This window comes from Mastacembelus armatus, chromosome 10, assembly GCF_900324485.2.
Source record: "Mastacembelus armatus chromosome 10, fMasArm1.2, whole genome shotgun sequence".
Lineage (NCBI taxonomy): Eukaryota > Metazoa > Chordata > Actinopteri > Synbranchiformes > Mastacembelidae > Mastacembelus > Mastacembelus armatus.
Window position 1 is genome coordinate 4743368 of NC_046642.1, and position 23743 is coordinate 4767110.

Consider the following 23743-nt stretch of genomic DNA (forward strand, 5'->3'; position numbering starts at 1 on the left):
AGATGTGGCATTAATACTATTGTTTTCATGAATAAAAAGGCTTGTGGATGCACTTGCAGTTTTAATTCTAACACACTAATTAGCCTAGCTTTGTTAGATTGCCTGAGAGGTTTTATTAATGAGGTGCTCCAGGGATCCTGGTCGATCCATGCTTTCACTATACGGCTGTTGATTAATAGGTTGTTGTGGTTGTGGGCAACAAACAAAGGTACATGCCATGTCTGCCATGACCCCACAAAATCTTCTCCCGTCACTGCCACACACACACACACACACACACACACAAACACACAAACACAAACATCCATGCTTTCCGCAAAAAAATACTACAAGAAAGATCAGAAAAAGAATAAGACCAAGTCCAAACGTTTCATCTCATTGTATAATTTGTTAAAATAAGTTTCTTTTAATTAAGTGATTTTATTAAACTGCAATAAAGCTACACAAGGACTGTTTACATCTGCTGAAGCAGCCTGTTTATGAATGCAAGATTTTCAAATCCAAGATTTTACATATTGAAAGTAAATAATGTGCTGTGCTTTTATTGTATGTGCATTCAGAGTAATTGAATTAGAGATACAGTTTTCGATGTAAACAACTTTTTACAGTAAACATCCAAAACATAAACTAATAAAAAGAAGGATATTACAACTGCAGAAATAAGAGCGAAGCTTTTTTATGTTTGTAAGTGAAAAATTAAGTCAAAAGACTGTACAAACTGTCTCCATGGGTTCTGTTCAGTCAGGCTTGTTACTGTTTGGGGGCACAGGTGTAATTAGAGCGTCTCTGCGACTGTGATTGGTAAGAGTAACCTGAGTGCAGTAAGAGCCCTTGGTGGCCCAATTTGGATGGCGTGTTGGCAGTCAGGTTGACGTGAGCTCCAAAACCCAGGAGTGCTGTGGTTACCAGATGGCCATGGCAGCAGTCTTCAGTCCTTTCACTCACCTGGCTGAGTAAAGACTTCCTCTAACCCAGTGCCCACAGGAAATGGTCTCTACAGCACGTCTGCCTTCTCTACTACTGCCAAGACTCTCACTTCCATCCTCCACTCATGTCTCTGAAGTCTGTTTCAGAAAGGAGAAAAAAGGACACTGATTTGGGCCGTAGAGGCTGAGGGATTGCTTAACACAAGATGGCAAGATTGGAGAATTGAGAGATTTGATGTCCCTACTTAAATCGCTGCCAGGTTGTCATCCTTATATGTGACAGGCTCTTGTGGAGTGAATCATGCTGCTTTTTTATGGTCGCTCTGTAAACAGTTCATTGTCACTGTCCAAGTTTCAGTCATCATTTTAGTGAAAGTCTCCTCAGAGATACTGCCATCCTTCTGAAAGCTTTTATCATTGTTATGGTCTTCAGGGATGGCATCTTCCTTGAAAGGATTATTCAAATTCATTCTTTTGATATTATGCAATTGTACATGTTTTGAGGCACAAGACTTGCAATATGTGCCATTTCCTCAACCAATGGGTAAATTATATTATTGATGTATTTGTGTATTTTATTGATTTTTTTTTTTTTTTTTTATTGATTTATGGTCCTTGAAAGTAGAGTATGTGGCAAGAGTTTATTTGTTCTCACGTCACCTATTTCCCTCTCCTCTTTCTTCACTCTATTCCAGTTCCTCCTGTCATCCGAGTTTACCCAGAGAGCCAAGCCAGGGAGCCAGGTGTCACTGCCAGCCTGCGCTGCCACGCTGAGGGCATCCCCAGCCCCCAGCTGGCCTGGTTGAAGAACGGCATGGACATCACACCCAAGCTTTCCAAACAGCTCACTCTGCAAGGTACAGAGTCAAGAGTTTACTGTTCATAGCATTTACACTTATATTTTTATTGCCTCTAGTGCTACTTTCATTATTGGTTTTACTGCTGCCATTACTAACACTTTTACTGCTATAGTTGCACTTACAATTTCTGCTACCACTAACATAAAATTCACTTATTATTGTTTCTATACCGTATGACCTTGACTACTATAAACTCTTACTAATATAGCTAATGATCATTTGTATGTGTAAAACAGCACCGGTAGATAAATTCTTTCTAACTATCAGATTTAGGAAATGGACACATTTTGTCCATCAGTGTTTCATTTCTCATGTTGCTTCATTTTTGTCTTTTGTCTTTCTGTTTAATTGTCATTGGTTGTTGCTATTTTCATTTTGAAGACATTGGCTGAAAATTGCAGGTCCATGACATTTAGGTAATCTCTCAGCTTCCTTTAAGGCCCACGATCAAATAATTCAAATTTTATTTGACGTACATTTCTTTCAATAAGCAGTAAAGATTAATGCTTTTCCTTTGAGGTTGTAGCCTGAATCAGAAGTACAATATGTGGCAGACCTGTGCCACTTGTCACACTGACCTGCCACCTTTCAGAATTCTCCGTGAAACTAAACTCTTACCCTTCCTCCTTATATGTTTGAGAACTGTCATGTAAGGCAGCACATTTATCTCATTATGGAAGGTAAACTTTCTCTTTTTGTTGTCTATTGTTACTCACAGCTAATGGAAGTGAGGTGCATATCAGCAACGTGCATTTTGAGGACACTGGCGCCTATACCTGCATTGCAAGAAATGAAGCCGGTGTGGACGAGGACATCTCTTCACTATTTGTGGAGGATTCTGCACGTAAAACTTGTATGTATAAGTCATAATGTGAGGTCACTGCTTTTATTCAGGAGATAATGGAGCCTTCTTAATAGAGCTCTTAATTATTTAGCCTGTCAGATGGAGCCTCTGCAAAAGAAGTAATGTTGATACCATCTTCTTCTATGAGATTTGCTGCTCCTCTTTGTTTTATATTATGATGAATTGAATATCTTTTGATTTTGTCCTGTTAATCAGAAAAAAGGTATTTAAAGGGAATATAAAAGCAAATACAAGCATTTTTTCATAAAATAATTTGTTAAAAGTGAAAGTAATTAGTAACCACAATGTTGTTCATTGTTAATAACCCCTTTGCTGTTTTTATTAACTATTTATTTAATCTCTAAAATGTCAAGAATATAGCAAAATACACACAAAAAATCCCAAATATACTCTTAATGTACAGTAATGTCTTCAATATTCAATTCTTTTTTCTTATGAACAGTTCAATGATAAAGGGATATAAATTAGAGAACAGGAACACTTTGTCAAATTTGAACTAAAACTAGTGAAACTAGTACATTTTGGGCATTTTTACTTAATAAATTATAAATATTAATTGATTAAACAATGTCCACATTTTCACTCTCTATGCCATGCTCTTCATTAGTGATATTTGCAGCATGATTAACCATTGATTAAGGTGGTATTCAGCATCAATCATCACCAGTCAATATGTAATTTTGGAACAAGGAATGTTCTTATTCAAACGTGAAAGCATGTTTCCAACTTCTCTTGTTCTCTCGCCATGAATAGTCTCACATTGTAATTAACTTTGACCTTCTCAGAAATTTTCTCAGTCTTTTGCGTTCGAGACTGGCTGTAATTATATTGTTTTTGCCATGAGTAATTAGAGTTCTCAAACAGCGTGCACAGCAAGTTTTCAGTCAAGTCACAGTCATGTTTACTTTGTCACACACCTCTGCCAGACCTGCCACATTTAGATGTCATCCGCATAGTAGGACAGTTTGTCCACTCAGCCTGTTGTGCGTCAGAGTATCATGCACAGTTAGGTCAGAAGTCACTTGTGTGCTATGAAGCTTTTAAAGCTCCACTGTGGGCCAAAATGGGGCCAGGAGTTGAATACTGAGACCCCTTCTGCAGTGAGCAGCCCCACAGGACAGGATTTCAAAGGGATGTCAGCAGACAGCCAGACGTGGCTGCACTATTACATTATGAAAGGGAAAGAGAAAAAACAGACTTCACTATGCTGTCTTAGTCTGGCCTGAATATCTGACTGACTGCACAGTGGGACCAGTGGAGTTTTCCTATGAGAATGCCACCTTTATCCAGAAACTAGTTAAGTGAGCAAATGGAAGCTGCCTATCTTCCCTGGACTGGCTGCCTCTATGTGCCTGGAGCTAATCTGGGGTGTTAGCTCACATCAGCTGCAGTCCTCAGAATCCAAAGCCCCCACCTCTGCAGCTAAAATACACATCGTGAACAGTCATTTAGTTCAGAAGGGAGTCTTGAAATGTAATTCTTACTATGTCCCAGAAATCTCTTAAAGGACAAATCTGTCATTATTTTATATTTTTTCTGTCAACAAATCAAGTGTCAGTTATCCTGCCAGCTCTGCTTGTAGAGTTCAGTTTCAAAATATTAGGAAATAGTGAAAAATGCCCAGTGTGATTTGTTTTGTCTGGTCATCAGGCCAAACCCAAATGCTTACAAAGGTATAAAAACCAATCCTTATATTAAAAAAGCAGGAAGCAATGATTTATTAATTGATTTTTTTTAAAATGTCAACTTGATGTTTGATTATTAAAATAGATACTTACTGATTCTCTATTGATTGACCAGTCATTTCATCTCTAAACACAACAGTGTCTTTCAAGACTTTATGACGTTTGGCATTCAGCCATGAGCCCATTAATCTCTGTGCACTATGTTGTATGTCAGCAGATCTTAAATACACATGCAGTACTTTTCATTGGATTTGTTGACAACAAAAAAAAAAGAAAATCAACTGTGATATTCTAATTTAAAAGAGTAGGAACTAAAATGAAAAATAAATTTGGTGGAATGAATATCACAGTGGTGGACATTCAGAATCAATTGGTGGAGACAAACCTGTCTGAAAAAATATCATACCTGAAAAGGTATTACTTTTTCAACTCCTCATCTATTTAGCATATACTGTATAGCAATATAAAAGCATCGGATACATTTTTATAAGATACTGTAATTTTTCTGTAAGCAGCCATAAGCACATTTCTAGGTCTTTATTTTTCCGTTTGTCAGCGACTGTAACGTTTGTGAGTATCCATAAATGAAGGCGGCTGTATAAACAGATCAGTGAATGATAATATAGTGAAGCACAGTTTCTCACTTTGTAATAATCTAAACTATTTAGAGGAGAAAGTGTAATTGTTGAGAAATACTATGAATTAAAAAGCACTTAAAGTTGTCCTTTTGGCCATTTACAAATACATGTACATTAGTGTGAGCTGCATATAATCTATTAAATGTTTGTCTACTGCTTATAAATACTAAATAAGGGGAGTTGGTGTGACTCATGAGAACTAATGTAAATGAGCACTGAAGAATGTGTTTGTTGCAAAGATTGATATGAAGATTATCAGTCAAACTACATTTTTCAAATTGGCCATAAAAAGCTGTGCAGTGTATGTCCTGAGCTTTTCCACACTCTTTGCCTCTTTGACGTATTAAATAAATTACCGCTGTAGTTTTTTGGACTCATGCAACTATGGTCATGATAGATGATTTAGATGCTTTGGAGATCTGTTAGCTGTCTTACAACACTTTAAAATCTTACATGTCAAAGAACAGCTCTTTACATAGCTGAAAGTAATTTGCATAAAATGTAACATGACTCACCTCTAGAGCTGCGTTTGCACCTATGATTTTTTCAATTCATAATTGTATTTCAGAAGTATAGAATGTAATGATGATAAGTGAACAATAACAACTCCCCCAGTGATACCTGGAGAGGTCAATACAGTTAAATCCATGGATTTGCTTTGTGCTATCAGGCCTGTGGTCTTCATATGAAAATCACAAGAGGTCTGGGAAAGGAGAGAGACAGAGCTTTACAAGCGCAATTAGTTTAATAGTCACAGAAGGTGAAGTCAGGCCAGATTTAATTCTGAAGTTCTACACCGGGCTAAAGTGCTTTTTAAAACAGGTCCATCACAAAGTACACCACAGCTACTAACTGAGAGAGAGAGAGAGAGAGAACACTGTAAACTATTAAACTAATTTTGTCCACTCAGTCTAAAGTTTTTCAGGTTGTACAAATACTTACAATTGTCAACTAAGAGCTATACATCTGTTATTAATTGCAAAGATACGATCAAACGATGTTAATTTGTACTAAAGTGTATAAGAAATCAACGAGACTAGATGTCATTTTTCTGCAAATCTGAGTTTAGAGAAGAAAAATCGTCCTTGATACTGGGAATGTCCAGTTTTGCTTGTAGCTACGGGTCTGCTCACGTAAGAAGGTGGAACAAACAAACACAAAACTCATTAAATCTGTGAGAGGGCTGTGGGTTATGGTTTGACCCTCCCTCGTCATTTGCATTATCTTGGTATTTGATTAGCTACTTCAGATCGACAGATATTTTTATTGGACTCTCCAAAAAGGGCACAGATGGGTGATATTTTCTAGGAAAGCTGCCAGCTGTCGTCAGTATGTCTGTGTTTAAGGTCACACCAGAACGACTGAGAGAATGTTAGATGCTCATGTTTATGGTGTTGTTTAGCATTAGCACAGCAGACTTAGTAAGGCAGGTGTGTCTCACTGCAGCTGTTTTTACCTGAGCAATTATTTTCTCTTGGTGAATATTAATGTGTTAATGTGTTTAACAAGCAACTGATGTTCCAAAAATATTAATAACAAAAAAAAATGTGTGGTTCACTTGAAGCTAAAGTTGCTAAAGAATGATTGCTTTTGCAGCACAATCCCCATCTGCAGTTTACACACACACACACGCACACACACACACACACACACCCTGCTGCACCACATTGGCATGCTCAGTTGGAGTGCTGTATGTTTAAAATTAAAAGTCAAGCCAATCCAGTGCATTTTAAAGCGAAGCAGCAACATTAGACAACTGACTGATATTGCTTTGCCAAATGTAGAAACCAGCAAACCAGCTGATGGCCATGGTCCTCCCTTTACTGTACATCTCTAATTTTTGACTAATTTACTTAAGGTTTAGGATTTGGATCAGGAAATGTCTCATTAAACAAAAATCAAACAGGACTGACTATAACAGAGGCTCATGATATACTTGCTTTCTACCAGCACTGTTGGTAAAGAGGTGCAATGCATTCTGTGAGTGATTTTTCACCTTGGGTGCTTTTGGTAATAACACCTAAGAACTTTTGAAACCCTCGCTGTTGCATCTTGATGTATTGGAAATGTTTTGGTCAGTGCTCAAAATGCTTCAGGCAGAACATCTTAATAATTCTCTAAGAAAAACACAAGCGTACAGTACAGTATATGCAGACCTGAAGATAGTCATCTTGTTTTTAAAACCCACTGTGCACCTAGCTGTAGTTCCTGGCATCAAGCATGAAATATCACCGGCAAAGAAATATCCTTACCACCTACAGAAAGCTTTGACACGATACATATTCAAGTCTTAGGCCTCGTTTTCAAGCTTTTGAATAAGGATTTAATATTCACAATTACTGACATAATTGTCTACATCTTGAGGAAGAGATTTGTGCAAAATGGGTGGAATCTGTCTTTAAGTAGCAGAATCACAGACATGTCTGACCCAGACCTCCATGCTCTGATCCCACAGAAGTGAAGCTGCTGCTGGGCACGTTGTGGTGCCATACTGCCCTTGCTCTAATATGACTGATCAGAAACAGACATGGATTCAAATGACGCATTGCGATTATACTTGGAAATGTTTTAGAAATCTGACTTGGACTGTGGACAGTAATGATTTCATTCTGTGAAATCGTTGTGTTTATGAATGGCCTAAGGCGTCTCATTTAAATACTGGAATAAGAGAGAGGGCTGAATAACTAACGAAGCCAGTTGTCAAAGGGCTGAATCAGGTATTAGGCAGGAGATGAAGTGAAAAACATGATTTGATGAGCGAGGCATGAATGATCTTTAGATGAATTCACCTCTGAGGAGCTTGAAGGTCACAACCTTCTCTTCACAGGCGCAGCATTAAAGTGAATTGTTTTTCTCTCACATTTACTCAAGCGCTTCGTTGTTTGGAAAAACCTGAACAGTCACTATTCTGAGATCTCTTTAACAGAGTCTGTCACAAGCAGGCAGAGTACCATCCATCTCTGACAGTCTGCTGCTAAACGGGCATAAATATCTGCCCTTCACAATGTGCCAATTATTTCTGCAGTGTCAGGATCTGCGAGGCTCAGAAAAAGCGTTTGTTTCTTTAGTCTTTCCACTTTGTTATGTCTCTACATTATGCTGCACTTCATGCCTCATATCAGGGGCTTGCAGAGTACTATACAGCAGTTATGGTAGATCAAGCTGCTGCCCTGTGAAAATTTTTAGCTGAGATGTCCTTCAGGACCAAATAAAGAATTTTTAATCACAAAATGACTCATTTAGTTACTATTGTGAAAGAAAGTCTGCTAAGCTGCTGTTCAGAGGAGGATGATATCATTTTTTAATGAGTCAGAGTTTGGGAAATAGTTCACCCGTTTCCCCACATACCTTTCATTCTTACTTTCCTTTTTTGGCCTGAATTATGTCAGTGCCAGTTTGTCTTCTCTGAGCAGTTATAAGGTTATAAACAGGTTTCACTGTACAGTCCTTTCATTCTTGTTGTGACTGGATTTAAGTGAAAGGACATGACAGAGAGGACACAATTTGTTAGTATTGTTTTTGGTTTGTCATTGTACTATTACAATTGCCCTTGAAGGCTTTATTAAAGGTATATTAGTTGTGGGTTTGTGCTTACATTAATTACTACAGTACATGGTGGAAAGTTGAACGATCGACTAAAGTTAGAGTTTTAAAAAAGTTGATTATTGGATGTTCATTGTTTACTCTTTGTAGGTGCCCTCTAAAATGATCAAACGAGGCACAGGGACAAGAAGCTGCAGGAGGCAACATAAGGAAGAGCCACTTTTTAAAACTTTTTTTTAGAGATGCAGTCGGGCAATGTAAATTCTGATGGGTGAAATATTCTGCTGCTACTTTGTCTCCAGTTGGTACCTTTGTTTCCTTAATGTGATGGTGCAGGTAGTACAGGGGATTTAATTAGTGTCTGGCATCTTCCCTCTAACTCTAGATAAGTCCCTTTTGATTTTCAGCAACCAGCCAATATGTGAATGTGACAGTATGTTAAATCTTGAACGAAGCCTGTTTCAGGGACTGTAAAACTGACCACTGGCTTAGTCAACTTTTGGCCTTTTTGTAAATTAGGCAAACATGTAAGAATATACAGCGACCGTACTGAATGAATGGACAGTCACTATGCTTATGCACATTTCTGCTCCATGCCCTGACCTGGTTTCTACTGCAGCATCTGCTCCATACTTTGCTTCCTGTTTTTGTTCTCCATGCTCTACTCCACGAGTCACGACTCACTGTGAGGATATTAAGTATTGAATGGTCATCACATACCTTTATTGTCCCTTTCATCAACCTTTTATTGTCTCTATTTTATACTGTGCTATCTTTGCTCCATATTATTTTCTCTGCCATCTGCAATATATTATATGAATGTTATCTTCATACTCCACTGTATTTATTCCATATTCGATTAGAGTTCCTTAACCATTTTTCAACATCTATCAGTTTGAAGACTTTTGTTCCAATCAAACATGGCACTGCTTGATTTCAGATTCATGCAGAGAGTAAGATCTAATCAGTGAGGTCCACTGGTGAAGTGATTGGTTGGAACAAAGCCCTGCAATCTCCCAGGGCCCAATGGCAAACGTATGAAAACCATCATGTCAAACCAAAGTCTTCACAAAGCAATTTTATTCTGCGCTATCCACCATGCTGTCAGCTCCATATCCTCTGAATAGAAAAGATCAGCTTGTGCCAAAACATGGTCCATGTTTCCATCAGCGGTGTCCCTCCCCATCCCAGCAGGCTTTTGCACAGTGTTGGACACGCTGTCAGCAACAGGGAGCTCCAACCAGGCAGTGACGCTATCCACAATGTCAGCAGCCTATGTGCCGAAGGATTTGTAAAATGAATATTGCAAATCCTGTGGAAAGTTTTTAAAATGCCTTTAAGCCCTGGTTAGAACATGACAGCTTATGAATATTTCTGATGATACATTTGGTTAAAAAAGGAAAATAATAATGTTCATGATAAGAATACAAATCTTTTTAATCAAGTGACCAATTTAAAACATGTAGAGTGGAGAAAGCAAGAATGCAGAACAACCTAAATTATAATTAAAAATGTAGTGATTTATTTTATATTAGATGAAAAACCTATGCAAATCTGGATTTGATAGAAATATATTGACTTTGTTCCACAAGTGACTTTACAAACTTTTATAAAGCTAACAAAGCATTTAAAAAGCTATTTTTTATGTTAAAGAACTATTTCACTTTCATTGCACAGTTATTTATCTCACCATGTGTCCCATAGCAGTTTTTGTTTATGTTGAGGCACAAACACTTTTTATTGCAGTTTTATTTTTTCAAACTTCGAAGTTTCAAGCTCTCTCCAGTAACTTGTACTTTTTCAAAACTCCCAGGGATTTTTCTCCAAGGATTAAGTCTTTTGAATACTTTTGCTCTTAAAAAGAAGATACAGCCTTCAGCCGTTCACAGGCTTCCAGCTCTAATTCCACCACAGTCATTCTTGTTATTTTTGAAAGCTTCCTCACTCCACCTGACTATAAACAGTGTGTTGGGGACTTTCTGCTGAAGTTAGTCCTCAATCCTCAGGTGCCCACAATTATATTTAACAGAGCTGATCAAAGCAAAGAGGCTATTCGTTTCTTGTAAGTTTTTAGATGGGTCATAGGGAGATAAAAGTACTAATGACTTTTCATCAGTATTCAGTTTAACACCAGAAAGACCAGCCACCATACAGTAAGTTGGACTATTTTAGCTTTTGAAATGACTCTTCTTGACCTTCCCTTAAAGGGATAAACAGTTTCACATTTTGCAACTCATGCAAGAAAAATCTGTTTTTTTACTTCCACTTATAACTTAAATCTTCTCTTCTTAGCCTCTGAAATCCACAATTTTTTCCTGTCTGAGTAACAAAACATACCAGATGTTTTAGAAATGAGCAATAAAAATGAAACCATATTTTTGACCTGTTATTAAATATTTAGGCCCTCTCTTGCCGTGATTTGACTTGAGGCAGAAATGTGCATAAAAGACTGAAAAGTGTAAAAGTGCTGCAACTAATAGATTGTTAGTTTGAGGCTTTTCATGACAAAACTAGTTTTTACCTGGCAAGTATCTTAAATAATGCTTCATTATGATTAAATGACCAACTAAGTCCAAATTTGACAAACAAAACACAACTAGCATTCATCTTCTTCTTCAGGACTGTGTGTGCAAGTGATTTAATCACATTTTACATTGGCCTGGAAAGCAAACCACCTGAGCTGTTCTCACAGTTTAATTTGAGTATTGCTCAATCCTCAGTGGGAGTCCATTTTAAACCAATGAGAAAATCAAAAGCAGAAATAAGAGATTTCAAACTCTAGCAAAAAATACTTTTTGTACATAAAATCATTAAAGAACATTTGGAATAGTAGAATCTGAGTTAGTAATGAATACCTATATTAAAAAAAGAACTAGAAGTTAGTATTTGAGGCAGCATTAACAAAGACAAATATCTGCTGAGCATATGGTTTACGGGCTCTGGCTAAGACCCAAAGTAGGGGGTCCAGAGGTATCTTAATCCGGGCTTGGATCTGATGTAAGTGGACGTTGGCAGTACATCTACTGGCACACCTACAGTAATGGATATGTGGTGTACCTGTTCTGCATGTTATCAGTCACTGCAGTCATAGGGAATCTGTTTTGTGTCACGGCGGGTCAAGAAGTAAGGAGAAAGGATTTTGCCCCTTTTTATTAGCATTCTTACTCTGCTTTCTCATGCAGCTGCGACTAGGGACTCATCTTTTCACAGCACTTGCAGTTCTTCAATCATAAAGCATTTTGTTCTGTTTACAATTAAACACAACCTAAACATGCTGCAGGGATTAGAGTTTTCAGGAAGGTCCTTGACATAATCTCTGGAAGAAGTAGCAAAAACATGTACACCCAAGGGATACCCCAAAGTTACATTTCGCATTTGCATCTACTGTAACCCAATTACTCTACCTGTATTATGCATTCGCTCAAGTCTGCCTTGCCACTGTGGTGAACACCACAGGCTGTTTGGCCCACTGTCGCAGCAGTGTGCTCTTGTAAACAAGCTGAATTTACGTAACCTTGCTGACGGGTAGAGTTCAGGCTGGCTTGTGAGCTTGGCGTTCCCAATGTCTGGAGCCCAGTGGAAACACAGTTATTACAGCCAGAAAGAGTGAATTCACCGCCTACAGTGGCAGCCAGCTTGTTTTGTTATATGGATGATGAAGTTGATGTATGGTCCCCTTATATGCACAGAACAGCCACAGTCTTTCTGCCAAGTGATGAATAGCATCAATACTGTGGGCTATTGGAAAAGACCTGGGCACACAAGATCTCATCTGAACTCCTCTTTTCCAATTTCTCTATTTTCCATTTTTGGCACATCTCAAATAAATTGTATTGTTTTTCTTTTTGTTTTGTCCTTGTGATATCTACAGACCCCACTCCTTTTGTGTAACTTTTAATGAGCTGAAAGGAATGCAAGAGTGCATAGGAAACACTTTACAAAGCGCTTTTGAAAGATTAAGGCTGACTAACGACACAGTGGTGTCTAGTTGGCTTTGTCTTCCCCCTTTTCTTTCTCTGCATCTGTCCACCTGAGCAAGAGGCTGCAGGAATGAGCATTGCAATAGAGGTGAGATTAGAATCGGACGTGAATTGAGCTGGAGATTGGTTTGTAGACTGAAAATGCCTGAAAATGGAAGATTGGATGGAAGCGTGAGGAAGACTGGGGGACAGATGAACAATGAGAGAGAAGGTCACAGTTAAAAATCCAGTGTGAGGTTGTGATAATGCTGCTAAGAATGAATGAGCCACAGAATTCACTCCAACATTTGCATGGAAACTAACTATATAATGATTTTAGATTTTCGTCTTAGGAGTTTGTTTGTTTAGCCATATAACCGTGTCTTTTCTCTGAGGTAACATGGCTCCTGTACCAGATGATCAGAAATCACCCTCCTATTCACTTATAATAATCATCACAGGCTGGAACATGTGGACTACTCACGGGTGTCTATGGTGGCTTATCTTCTAAAAAAAAAAAAAGAAAAAAAAAAAGGATGAAGATCTGAAATTTTTTTTAGCCTTATTTCACATCTTGCCACATCAGCCTACCTGAGTCCCAGCATCTAAAAACCATAAACTGTATTCCAGTACTTGTTTGTTGACTACACTCCATTTTTCAGTATTTGGTATTAAATTATTTCCAAGCAGAGAGCTCCATCGATTGTTTGTTGCACGAGGTGTCAGGGAGACAGTTTCCATAAAACTTTCATGCTGTCTGCTTTCCTCTTTTCCTCAATAGGAGTTAGTGTTTGGATGTTAGCTCTCACAATGGGATCCTATTGATTCTTGCATTTATTTTCAACCGTGTTTTCCTCTCTTTCTCCCTCACAGTGGCAAACATTTTGTGGCGAGAAGAAGGTATGTCTAGACTGCTTCTGCTCCTCTATAGCATTCATTAAACTGAGTTAATTGAATTTTTGTAATAGGGTTACTGAACTGTGATGAGAGGGATTAAATGATTTGATGCTTTGGAAGTAGATAACAACATTGTAGGCTTATTTCCTTCGCAAATGTTCACACTGTGCAGTCATAAGCTATGTCAGGCGTGTAACAGGGCTGTTTTTACCCTCTTGCAGGGCTTGGCATTGGCAACATGTTCTACGTGTTCTATGAAGACGGAATCAAAGTCATCCAGCCGGTGGCATGTGAGATACAACGACACATTAAGCCCAGTGAGAAGCTGATGGCTCTGCAGGTAAGTGCTCAGCCAAAAGAAATATTCCCCTGTTTTTTTTTTTTTTTAATAGTGGCTCCTTCTTTTCTGGACCATCCCAGGCATATGTGAGCTTTATCGTACACTATAGAGCCGATTATGTGAAGCTGCTGGTTGCAGAAGTATTTTTCTGAATATAAATTCACTTTCCATTTTACTATTTCCTTTTAGTTATGTACTCCATGTCCTGTAACACCGCAGTCTCCTGCGGTGCTGTAGCAAATGCAAAATGTGGTGGTGAATTCATGTAAATTATGAAAAATCTTGAAGTAAAACGATTAAAAATGCTTTATGGGGTTTTTAGGCCACTGACATTTAAGCTCTGTGAGATTTTTGAATCAAAATGCTGCTTTGCAGTCGTGCATTTAGCTGATTTCTTTTTATAACAACAGATTAAATGACTGTGCTGAGTGATGTATAGTGACAAACCCACAGAGAATTATCACCAGACACTGCAGTTCCTCTCAGCTCTACAAAATGTTTGTCTCTTTCAGCTCTTTGTTTTGGCTTAAATGGCCCAAAGCACTCACTGACCTGGTTTTAGCTCAGAACAGAGGTAAAATGACAGAAATGGCTAATGCTAATGTTGCTCCATACGTTCTGAATGTATCAACAAACACATTTGCAATATCACTTTTATGAGGTGAGAATGACTGATTGATGTGTTTATAGCTTCTTGTGCTGCCCCCAAGTTACAAGGAAAAATCACTTAGCTCCAAGTTTGCATGTGCAACTCAAAGGTTATGAAAAAGAGAATGAACCAAGTGAGAAGGTATATACAATCACACAACACACACACATGCATCAGTACGTCAGTGCAGATTTCCAGCTCCGCCTTTTCCACTCTTGATAAGGTGCTGTACAGTTTTACACAGAGTAAATGTCAAAAGGAATAAAATAGCAGCATTCTTGAATCAGTCATTTGAAAAAGCAATCTCTCTATATTAATACAGTAAGTAATTAGAGAGTAGCTAATTTTGACTTCTAGTTTCTGGCCTTGTCATTTAAGGCATCAGTTATATTAAGAGATTGTGTAAGATGATACCTGCCTACAGGTGGATGCTGCAGTGCTGCTGGAGCTGATTAAATACTGGAACAGGCACAGTGACAATTGCAGTGAGCAGTATAACCGATGAATATGACCCTGTGCAATTGTTTGCGCTGTAGTGAGTGTAGGTGTATGTCACACACTGTACGAGTGTAGCGGTTCCACTTGAGTTGCCTGCTAGAACTGGATCAGTAGTTAAATGCAATAATTTGAGACATTAAAAATGATTCTGTGGTGCTGTAAACTGTAACCCCAAACCATACAAACACCTGTACAGCTCTTGTCAAGGTGCTCAGTGATTTATGCCAGTCAAGACCTCACAAAACTGCACAACACTCTCTATCAAATTTCAGTTTTATTACTTTAGCACATTTGCCAAAGAACCAGCCAAATGGGGAGCGTTCAGTGGTGTTGTGTGTCCTTGACAGTCATAAATCAAAACCTGGACATCACCAGAGTAAGAGGTATTAAAACATCTATGATGTCGATGTTTTACAGTGAACTTCTGTGGGTGAAGAGGAAAGTGTTTATGTTTTTATATGGCAAAATGAGGTAGTGTGTGACTCGTGATTTATTGTTGACTGGCCTTGACAAGCAACATTTGAATTGCCCAGTCTGACCTAGTAACAGCCACTAAAATCCAACCATTAGCAGTCATTGTAATATACATGGGGATTTAGCCAAGATTCTTATTCAAATGCAGTCGAGCAGGGAAAGGTTCAGCATCCTAGTCAAGAAATGACTTTGTTATTGTACTTGTGCTTAGAAATGAGTGCACACAGATCTGGCTCAAGCACCTGTATGACACATGTAATTGCAACTGCAACTTCTTTTATATAGCAGATTTAAAATGACCAGGTTGAGCCAAAGTGCTGTGCAATAAAACAACATATTACAACAAAATGTGTAGATAATTCAAATCAGTTAAAGCAATGAATAAACACTAAACTGTAAAAATAATAAAACCACCAAAGTGCAAAACTCATGCTGATCTGAAAGCCAAGGAATATAAATACGTTTTCAAGGGAAATTTAAAAACAAGTAGACTAGGAGCTAGTCTGACCTGAAGAGCCAGTGAAGTGAGGCCAAGACTGGAGTGATGTGGTCTCGTTTACGGGTTCCAATGAGTAGTAGTAAATACGGAGGTAAATATCCTTTGCAGATGTATAATGTCATTGTCTCATCCTGTTAGTGACAGGTCCAAAAAGAAGTGTTTATTTTTCTACTACTTTTCGATGAATGGACAGAGGGTATGTTACTTACAGGGCAGAGAAGTTGAAAAATTTAGACTGGACTACATTTCACCTGATCACCTGAACACATCTAAACATATTATGACCTAATTGCAAATGTTAGATAACTGCTGTCTATTTTCCACATCCAGCAGACACCTACAATTAGGTCACAAAGGGCCACATCCACAAAGGATATTTACCTCTGTTTTTACTGCTGCTCTGGGATTATCTGAGTACCTCTGTGCTAAAATCAGTGAAGTTGTGGCTGTAAAACCAAGACAAAGAGCTAAAAGAAGCTAATATGCTCTGTAGAGGGACCCCAAAGCCAGGTCATAATTCTCTGCTGATTTGATATGATGAGTGACACCAGTAGGTTTTTTTTCCCCTCTTTTAATATAAAAACACTGTTAAGTATCAGGTGGAAATTCATTTTTTTCAGACTTTGTTTTGCATTCATTCACAATACTTTTTGCATTATCTCGCAATACTTATGTGTTACCCTGCAGAAAGATTTGCATTGTGTGCATTACATTAGCTTTACTGAGCCCTTGAAGGCAGCATGCAGGACTCATTCACTTCCGTCACCTTCCATCACATTTTGAATGGTAGCTATTGAGGGCCACTTCCAGCTAAGCCGGCTGGTATGAAAGAAGACAAAGCCAGTTTAAAGTCAATCTGTGACGTTTTCATCTTGTTTAAATGACAGGAGCCAGCAAAACAGCCTACCCAAACAAAATGTGACAACAAGCAATGGGGCGCATTTAGCGGCTCATTAATGTTAATGTAGTGTTAGGTAAGATAATGTAATACGCACAATGCAAATCTTTTTGTAAGATAATGCAAAAATATTGCAAGCGAATGCAAAACAAAGTCTAAAAAAATAACTTCCACCTGATAGTTAATGGGATCTGTGCAGCACTAAACTGGTTACTGGTTAAACTGATATTCATATATGCTTTTGGTATAGTTTGATGTGTCAAGTATTGGAAACAATGCTCAATGGACACAGGGAGTCATACAGCACTGAGCCTCTTTGTTTAATTCATTGACAAACTACATTCAGCCAGAGGGGTTTTCACCTGTCGGTGGACTCTGCAGTGAGCCCCCCTCACTGAAGTTCCACGCACCAAAAGACCTGGTAAATTTGCATGAGTTCTCAAACGGACGCTTTCCTCTGAGCTGCTGTTTATCCAGAGGCCCCATGCTGATTGGATGTCTGCTATACATAAAGCGATGCCATGAATGTGCAACAATGGGCCCAGCGTTCCTCTGAGAGGTGTTTGTATTAGGATATCAATCACTGCGAGTGCTGTGAGGCCAGTTCCAGCGCTGTCTTAGGGGATTTCTGTGTGAACACATGAAGCACACACAACTTGGTGCTCACGTTTTCTCTATCGAAGAGGAGCACTGATTGATTTGTTTATGGTAATCTCACAGTCATTCCATTATTCTTAACTACCATACAGAGTGGTTTACTGTGATGCACACAGTATTAGGGAAAACACTGTGATCTTCAGCTATACTTAAGTCATTCCAGGAAATATCTTTACTTAGCTTCTGTCTTTTAGAAGACACTTTATTAGTGCAGCAGGAAAGACTTTTGTAACCACATAATTGTAGACCTAACCACTCTTATTGTGTCTAATTTTATATTTATATATATATATATATATATATATATATACTTTTAGGTATACCTATATATAGGTATACTTTTTGCAAACATCATTAATTGTAAGTGATAATTAAGGCTCAGTTATCAAGAATTCTGATATGAGCATTGTATCATTCTGTCATTTTACAGCTGTTTGGGTTGAGGCTTAGCTCCTATCTCCCCACAGAATGGCTAATGTTGTGTCACAATTAGATTTGCACTACAGATCATCCAGTGGCTTATGTGGGAAATATCACAACTCATATATTTCTTAATGTGACTCTTGAAATGTCATCATCCATATTCCCAAAAGTGTAAAGAGTCAAAATCCAGTGCAGCATGATATTGTACAGCTTTTTGGGATCTAAGACATATGTAACACATATATACACTATTCTGTAACAGGACATTGTAGGAGTTTCTATTAAAAAGAAATAGAAAAAAACTTCAGACACTGGTAGTTATCACTTAAACTGATGTGCACCCACACATACAGACATATGGAGCACACAAAAACACAGGGAGGATTACAGCCACTTCCATTCACACCCTCAGCTGGCCATCAGATGTTCAATTTCTCACCTCTTAAAGGTGCAATAAGTAAGATATTTACAGCCACGTAGCACAAAATGACCACAGTGTGGGTCTGTAGGGATTTCACAGGGTTTCATTACTTTGGTAAGTGCAGGGATTTCTGGCTTTTCCAACTAGTTTTTGACCAAAAACGCTGAAAGGCCATGGTACAGCTGGAGACATTGAAAGACACTACTGGTGCAAAAAAAAAAAAAACAAGTTCTTCTTCCTAATCTTGGCCAAAATATGCCAAAGCTCTATCATTGTTTTTGCATTTTGTCCCTCTTAACTACTATTTTTTTTGCTTTAATGTCTACTCAAATTAGCCATCTCAACCTGCCTCTACAGAGATAAAATAGGATATAGGATAAGTCAGGGCTACAGTAGAGATTGAATAAATTGTGTCAGTGTTACTGCAGCTCCCCCTCATCTTTGATGTAGTTCATTGAAGTTCATACATTACCTAATGCCCTTCTAACTAAGAGGAGTTGGCCTGTGGGAAGGTACCTGTCATGGACTGCCACTGTGGTTGTAAATATGGGAGAAAGAGTTCTTCCCGCTATGCTGGAGCCCTTCATTCATCCTTGCTGGCCTGCAGCTCCCTAAATCGTCCCACAGAGTTTGGAACAGACAACTGGGCACAGCCTGGAGGCTCAGAGGTGGGGGGGAGGTGGTAGAGGATGGGTGGGGGGGTGGGGGGGGGGGGGGGGGGGGGGGGAAGCTCCAGAGACAAAAGGCCGGTTAAGGTGCCAGGACTGGAGGCTGAATAGCCTCAGTTTGTCTGCAAGCTTTGTTCTGTGGATTATGCATAAACAAATGGGAGCGATTACAGAGATTTTGTCAGAACTTGCAAAGCTCATTTATCTAAGTACCCAGCATAGGTGATAAGACTGCAAGCAGTAAACAACACAGAATAACGAGTAGATGAAAACAATTATTTAATGACGTATTTCCCCGTGATATAAAAACAATTGTGTGTGTGTGTGTGTGTTTTTGTTTTCTGCAGGAGGAGGTGTGCCCCCCTTCACCAGGAGAGGCAATCCAGAGGTGTGTGTGGTCATCAGCGGTCAACATCAAGGACAAGTTTATTTATGTGACACAGCCAACCTTGGATCGTGTGCTCATAGTGGACATCCAGTCTCAAAAGGCGGTCCAGGTAATTTTCAGGCTAAATTGGAAAACCAGGCTCGTGTCCACTTTACCAGCAATGCTGTAACAATGTGATGTGATAGTTAACATTTTTACACACAAAAGGAAAAAAAATCAATCCTACTTCCTGTTTTGGCCTTGTGAAACTGAAGGTTCTTTCTCACAGTATTAAAAATCTGCTTCCATCTGTACCAGCAAACCTCAAGGTTGCAAAGGAAGATGGTCTTGCTTTGTCACACTGACTGAAGACAACAGATTTCCTTTGATAAAACGTTACTCATATGGGTGTTTTCTGAGATTGATTTTGGTGAATGAAGGATACATTTTTTTTTTTTAGTACATACATCATACTTCATCCAGAAACTGTATTGTTATTTATAGCATTGGTCTACACGCTCTAACTTTTACCAAAACTACTTTATCCAGAATTTGTGGAAAATGACAGTACATTAGATATGCCTGGACTTAAAATATTCTACTTGAGTAATAATTTAGTAGAATACTTATACACAAGCGTGCGTGCTGTGGTGTGCTGCTGCTGCAGATGTAGGCAGGAGGCTTTTTGAAACACGTTTGACAGCTGGTTGACTCTCATTATGTTAGTGAAACTTCTCCTTCAGTACCTGCTATCTTCACCCGACAAGCTCATTCATATATTCAGAGAATGTTAGGGCCAGTAATTGACCAGTTCAAAGCACTGCGCCACTCTAGCCCTCCATCTATCAGTACACCTTTGGATAACCTTGAATATCTTTATACACTAATACTCTACATGCCCTGCCTGGTGCTTAGATTTGCACTACAACAGATGCTACCAATTAATGTGCACACTTTGACGATGGTGTATAGATATATCTCAGGTATATGCATCAATAACAGCATCTTGATTGTGCAGACTTTGCCTTAAATTCTCTTTAGGTAGCCAGTGTCGACTAATATACAATATAAATCCCGTGAAGTTTGTGATAACTCTGGTACATGTGAGCTTATTTCTCAGGATCAAAGATGTGCTCCATGATTTTAATGTCACTAAGAGTGGGAATGGGTCAAATTGTCTAGATGGACACCTATTGCTTGTAGATATCCTAAAGCTACATTTTAGTGCTGGGATCATGTTACTGTTAATAACAATCCTGGTGTAAGAATGTGTTTGTGTTACAATAAGATAACACAACAACAGAATTTTCAGTGGATCCCTCTCAGGTCCTCTGTTTGGAGCAGGTACCTTGTGAAAAATAAGGTGTAAAAGTAAGTTGGCTTCACTTGTTATTCTAATCTAATCAGTACTTCATGTCTACTGCTGCTCACCTTATTTTCAGCTACAGGTTGTGAATATTAATCAGGCTGCCTTTAAAAACTGTTTCTGGGTCCTCTGCAAACAAAAGCTGGTTACAGACTTAGTTTACTGTTTTAATTATGTTTACTTTGAAAGTTTTAGATTTCATACCTGAAATTTAAAAAAAAAAATCAGTTTTCATAAAATGCCATCCATCCCCAGCCATAGTTTCACAACAGATTACAGGACTTAATCTGGTTCTGCATATTTTTGATTCTATATCTTTTACGTTTCTTACCTGTCCGAAAGCTGCCAGTGCATCAGCCCAGCTCTGGGTTTTCAGCTTTAAGATCACTTTTATTTCCACTGCTAACCTCTGATCTGTCCCATTTCATACACACAAAAAGTGTCAAGACCTACACTTAACCTTCACATTGATGTGGTGACCAAGGAACCCTGAGCCCCACCTCTTCAGGGTGCTGTAACCTGGCAACCCTTCTTAGATACCGTAACATGGCAAACCCTGCAGTTTTCCTCAGAGGTGATATAAAAGGCAATGCTTCGAGCCCCGTGGCACCTCGCATCACCGTTTATTTTTCCTGAGGGAATTTTATTTTTGTCGGGCTGCCACAGGAAATCACACAATTCCTGACAATAATTCTACTGAGCAGTGTTCAGTTAAATCATTGGTGTCAGTGGGTTTTTGGGTGTGTCAGGTTGATCCAGGCTTGCTCAGATCCCCACAGATGTTTCTGACACAGTGATGGCTGTTTACAGCTCACAAGCCTCTCAGGGACCTGCCAGTAAGCAGGTTGGTGTCCCAGGGATTGTCACCACCTCATTATTCAGTCGCCTGGAGGTTTAGCTTCGTTGCATTATATTAGCAGTTGTTAATTAACCACCTGAACCCATCTCTCATCTCAAACAGTATACGATACAGGTTCTGATGTTGGTTTACCTGCTGTCCATTTTCTCACTGAAATAGTAATATGATAATATGATTGACATGTGTAAAGCAATGTTAATGAGCAGATTGTATTGTGTGTGCCATATCCAATTATTGGAAAGTGCACACAAGTGTTTGCAGCAGTTTTCTGTGCTTCATCTCTGACAGCTCTAGCTGAGGTTAGAAGAGCATATTGGATGTTGATCTTGATAATCTTCCTGAGTCAGAAAGTTGTTAGTTAAGAGAAAAAGCATCAACACCTGTTTTCTCCAATGAATACATGCCCAGAGATTAGTTAGGATTCTACAGATAGTCTCATCTTATTTGCAATAACCCTCTCAGGAGCTGTTTACTCTCTCAGTGAAACAGTATATATTGTGGCTAGGTAAACAATACTATTAGAGCTACATAGCAAAAACTAATATTATAGAAAGTAAGGTGCAGTCAAAAGGATCTGTGGGAATAAAGGGTTGCAATAATTTCCTTGAAAAAAGATAATTGCTTTCTCATGCTGACATTGAGAGTGGAGCTACTGCTGGCGTTCTCCACCATGCTTACCCTGTTCTCTTTGAGCTGGCTGTCTGCACTCAGATGGCCATAATGCACAAATAGTGCTTTTCTGTCACATGCGACTCATCAATTGTTCTGAGTTGGAATATTGCTGCCATGCGTCAAGGAACGGATAAAGACTGAAAGCAATTACTTCTGTGTGGTAAAGCAATTGTGTCTGTCACCACTTGATTTGAAACACAGCTCAACACCAAAAACACCTTATACATAAAAGCACACCTCCAGTGCACCTTGTTTAAAAGAAAACTTGCTCTTGTCAACCCCCAATGCATTAGTCTGCAGGAAAACTTTCAAAAAGCATCACCACTACACATCAAAGAGGGATCTCTTCAAAAGCAAAGTTTAGATTGCCTTGAATTGTTATTCTGGGGCCATGCAGTATTTAAAGACTCTTTTTGTGCATGTACTCCTTCAGACGGTCAGCACCGACCCTTATCCTGTGAAGCTCCACTATGACAAATCTCACGATCAGGTGTGGCTGCTCAGCTGGGGAGACATGCAGAAGAACTTCCCTACTCTTCAGGTAAGTGCACAACTCAGTGTGGATTTCACTTTTTTTAAGGCTGCACCTATTGATAATTTTTGGAGTCAAGTATTCTACTGAATATTTCAGTGATTACTCGAGTAATTGGATAAAATAGAGTTTTGCATTTTTAAACAATAGTACTATTGTGTAATACATGACAGAAATGACAGGTTACCTTAAAATGACGTTACCTTGTGTCATCTCCGCTGGGTGAGCCGGTCTGTTTCACAACTGGATGCTTTCTGTTCAGATGTTGAAGCATCGACGAAGTGTTGTTGTGGTTCATCAGTTCTACACAATCAAATACAATATACAATCAAATTCATTGATTTCCTTGAGTATTTGTTGCAGCCCTACTTTTGTTTCACATTTTGTCAGAATTTGATTCAGGTCAACAAACAGGTGGTACATGATTGTACTGTGTACAGTTGTGGTCAAAAGTTTACATACACTTGTAAAGAACATAATATCATGGCTCTCTTGAGTTTCCCGTTATTTCTACAACACTGATTTTTCTCTGATAGAGTGATTGGAACAGATACTTCTTTGTCACAAAAAACATTCATGAAGTTTGGTTCTTTTATGACTTTATTATGGGTTAACAGAAAAAAGTGATCACATCTGCTGGGTCAAAAATATACATACAGCAGTGCTAATATTTGGTTACATGTCCCTTAGCCATTTTCACTTCAATTAGGCACTTTTGGTAGCCATCCACAAGCTTCTGGCAAGCTTCGGTTGACTCTTTGACCACTCCTCTTGACAGAATTGGTGCAGTTCAGTTAAATTTGATGGCTTTCTGACATGGACTTGTTTCTTCAGCATTGTCCACATGTTTTCAATGGGGTTTAAGTCAGGACTTTGGGAAGGCCATTCTAAAACCCTTATTCTAGCCTGATTTAGCCATTCCTTTACCACTTTTGATGTGTGTTTGGGGTCATTGTCCTGTTGGCACACCCAACTGCGCCCAAGACCCAACCTTCGGGCTGATGATTTTAGGTTATGTTGAAGAATTTGAAGGTAATCCTCCTTCTT

The 23743-nt window shown here is 38.7% G+C and overlaps 1 protein-coding gene and 1 long non-coding RNA gene across 5 annotated transcripts in view; one reads left to right on the top strand and one right to left on the bottom strand.

Moving 5' to 3' along the window:
• Window positions 1-23743, top strand: part of fstl5 (follistatin-like 5) — a 123058-nt gene that overhangs the window by 88474 nt on the left and 10841 nt on the right. For all 4 annotated transcript variants that reach the window (XM_026330348.1, XM_026330350.1, XM_026330349.1 and 1 more), the window contains 6 exons: window positions 1622-1783; window positions 2505-2639; window positions 13350-13376; window positions 13595-13713; window positions 19248-19397; window positions 22598-22705. In XM_026330348.1, the coding sequence (XP_026186133.1) occupies window positions 1622-1783; window positions 2505-2639; window positions 13350-13376; window positions 13595-13713; window positions 19248-19397; window positions 22598-22705 (701 nt within the window). The remainder of the gene's footprint in view (window positions 1-1621; window positions 1784-2504; window positions 2640-13349; window positions 13377-13594; window positions 13714-19247; window positions 19398-22597; window positions 22706-23743) is intronic.
• On the bottom strand, window positions 766-22990 carry LOC113144003 (uncharacterized). The gene is made up of 3 exons (XR_003297125.1): window positions 22900-22990; window positions 1587-1776; window positions 766-1064 (listed from the first exon to the last, which is right to left on the bottom strand). It is a non-coding gene; the product is annotated as an uncharacterized LOC113144003 (long non-coding RNA).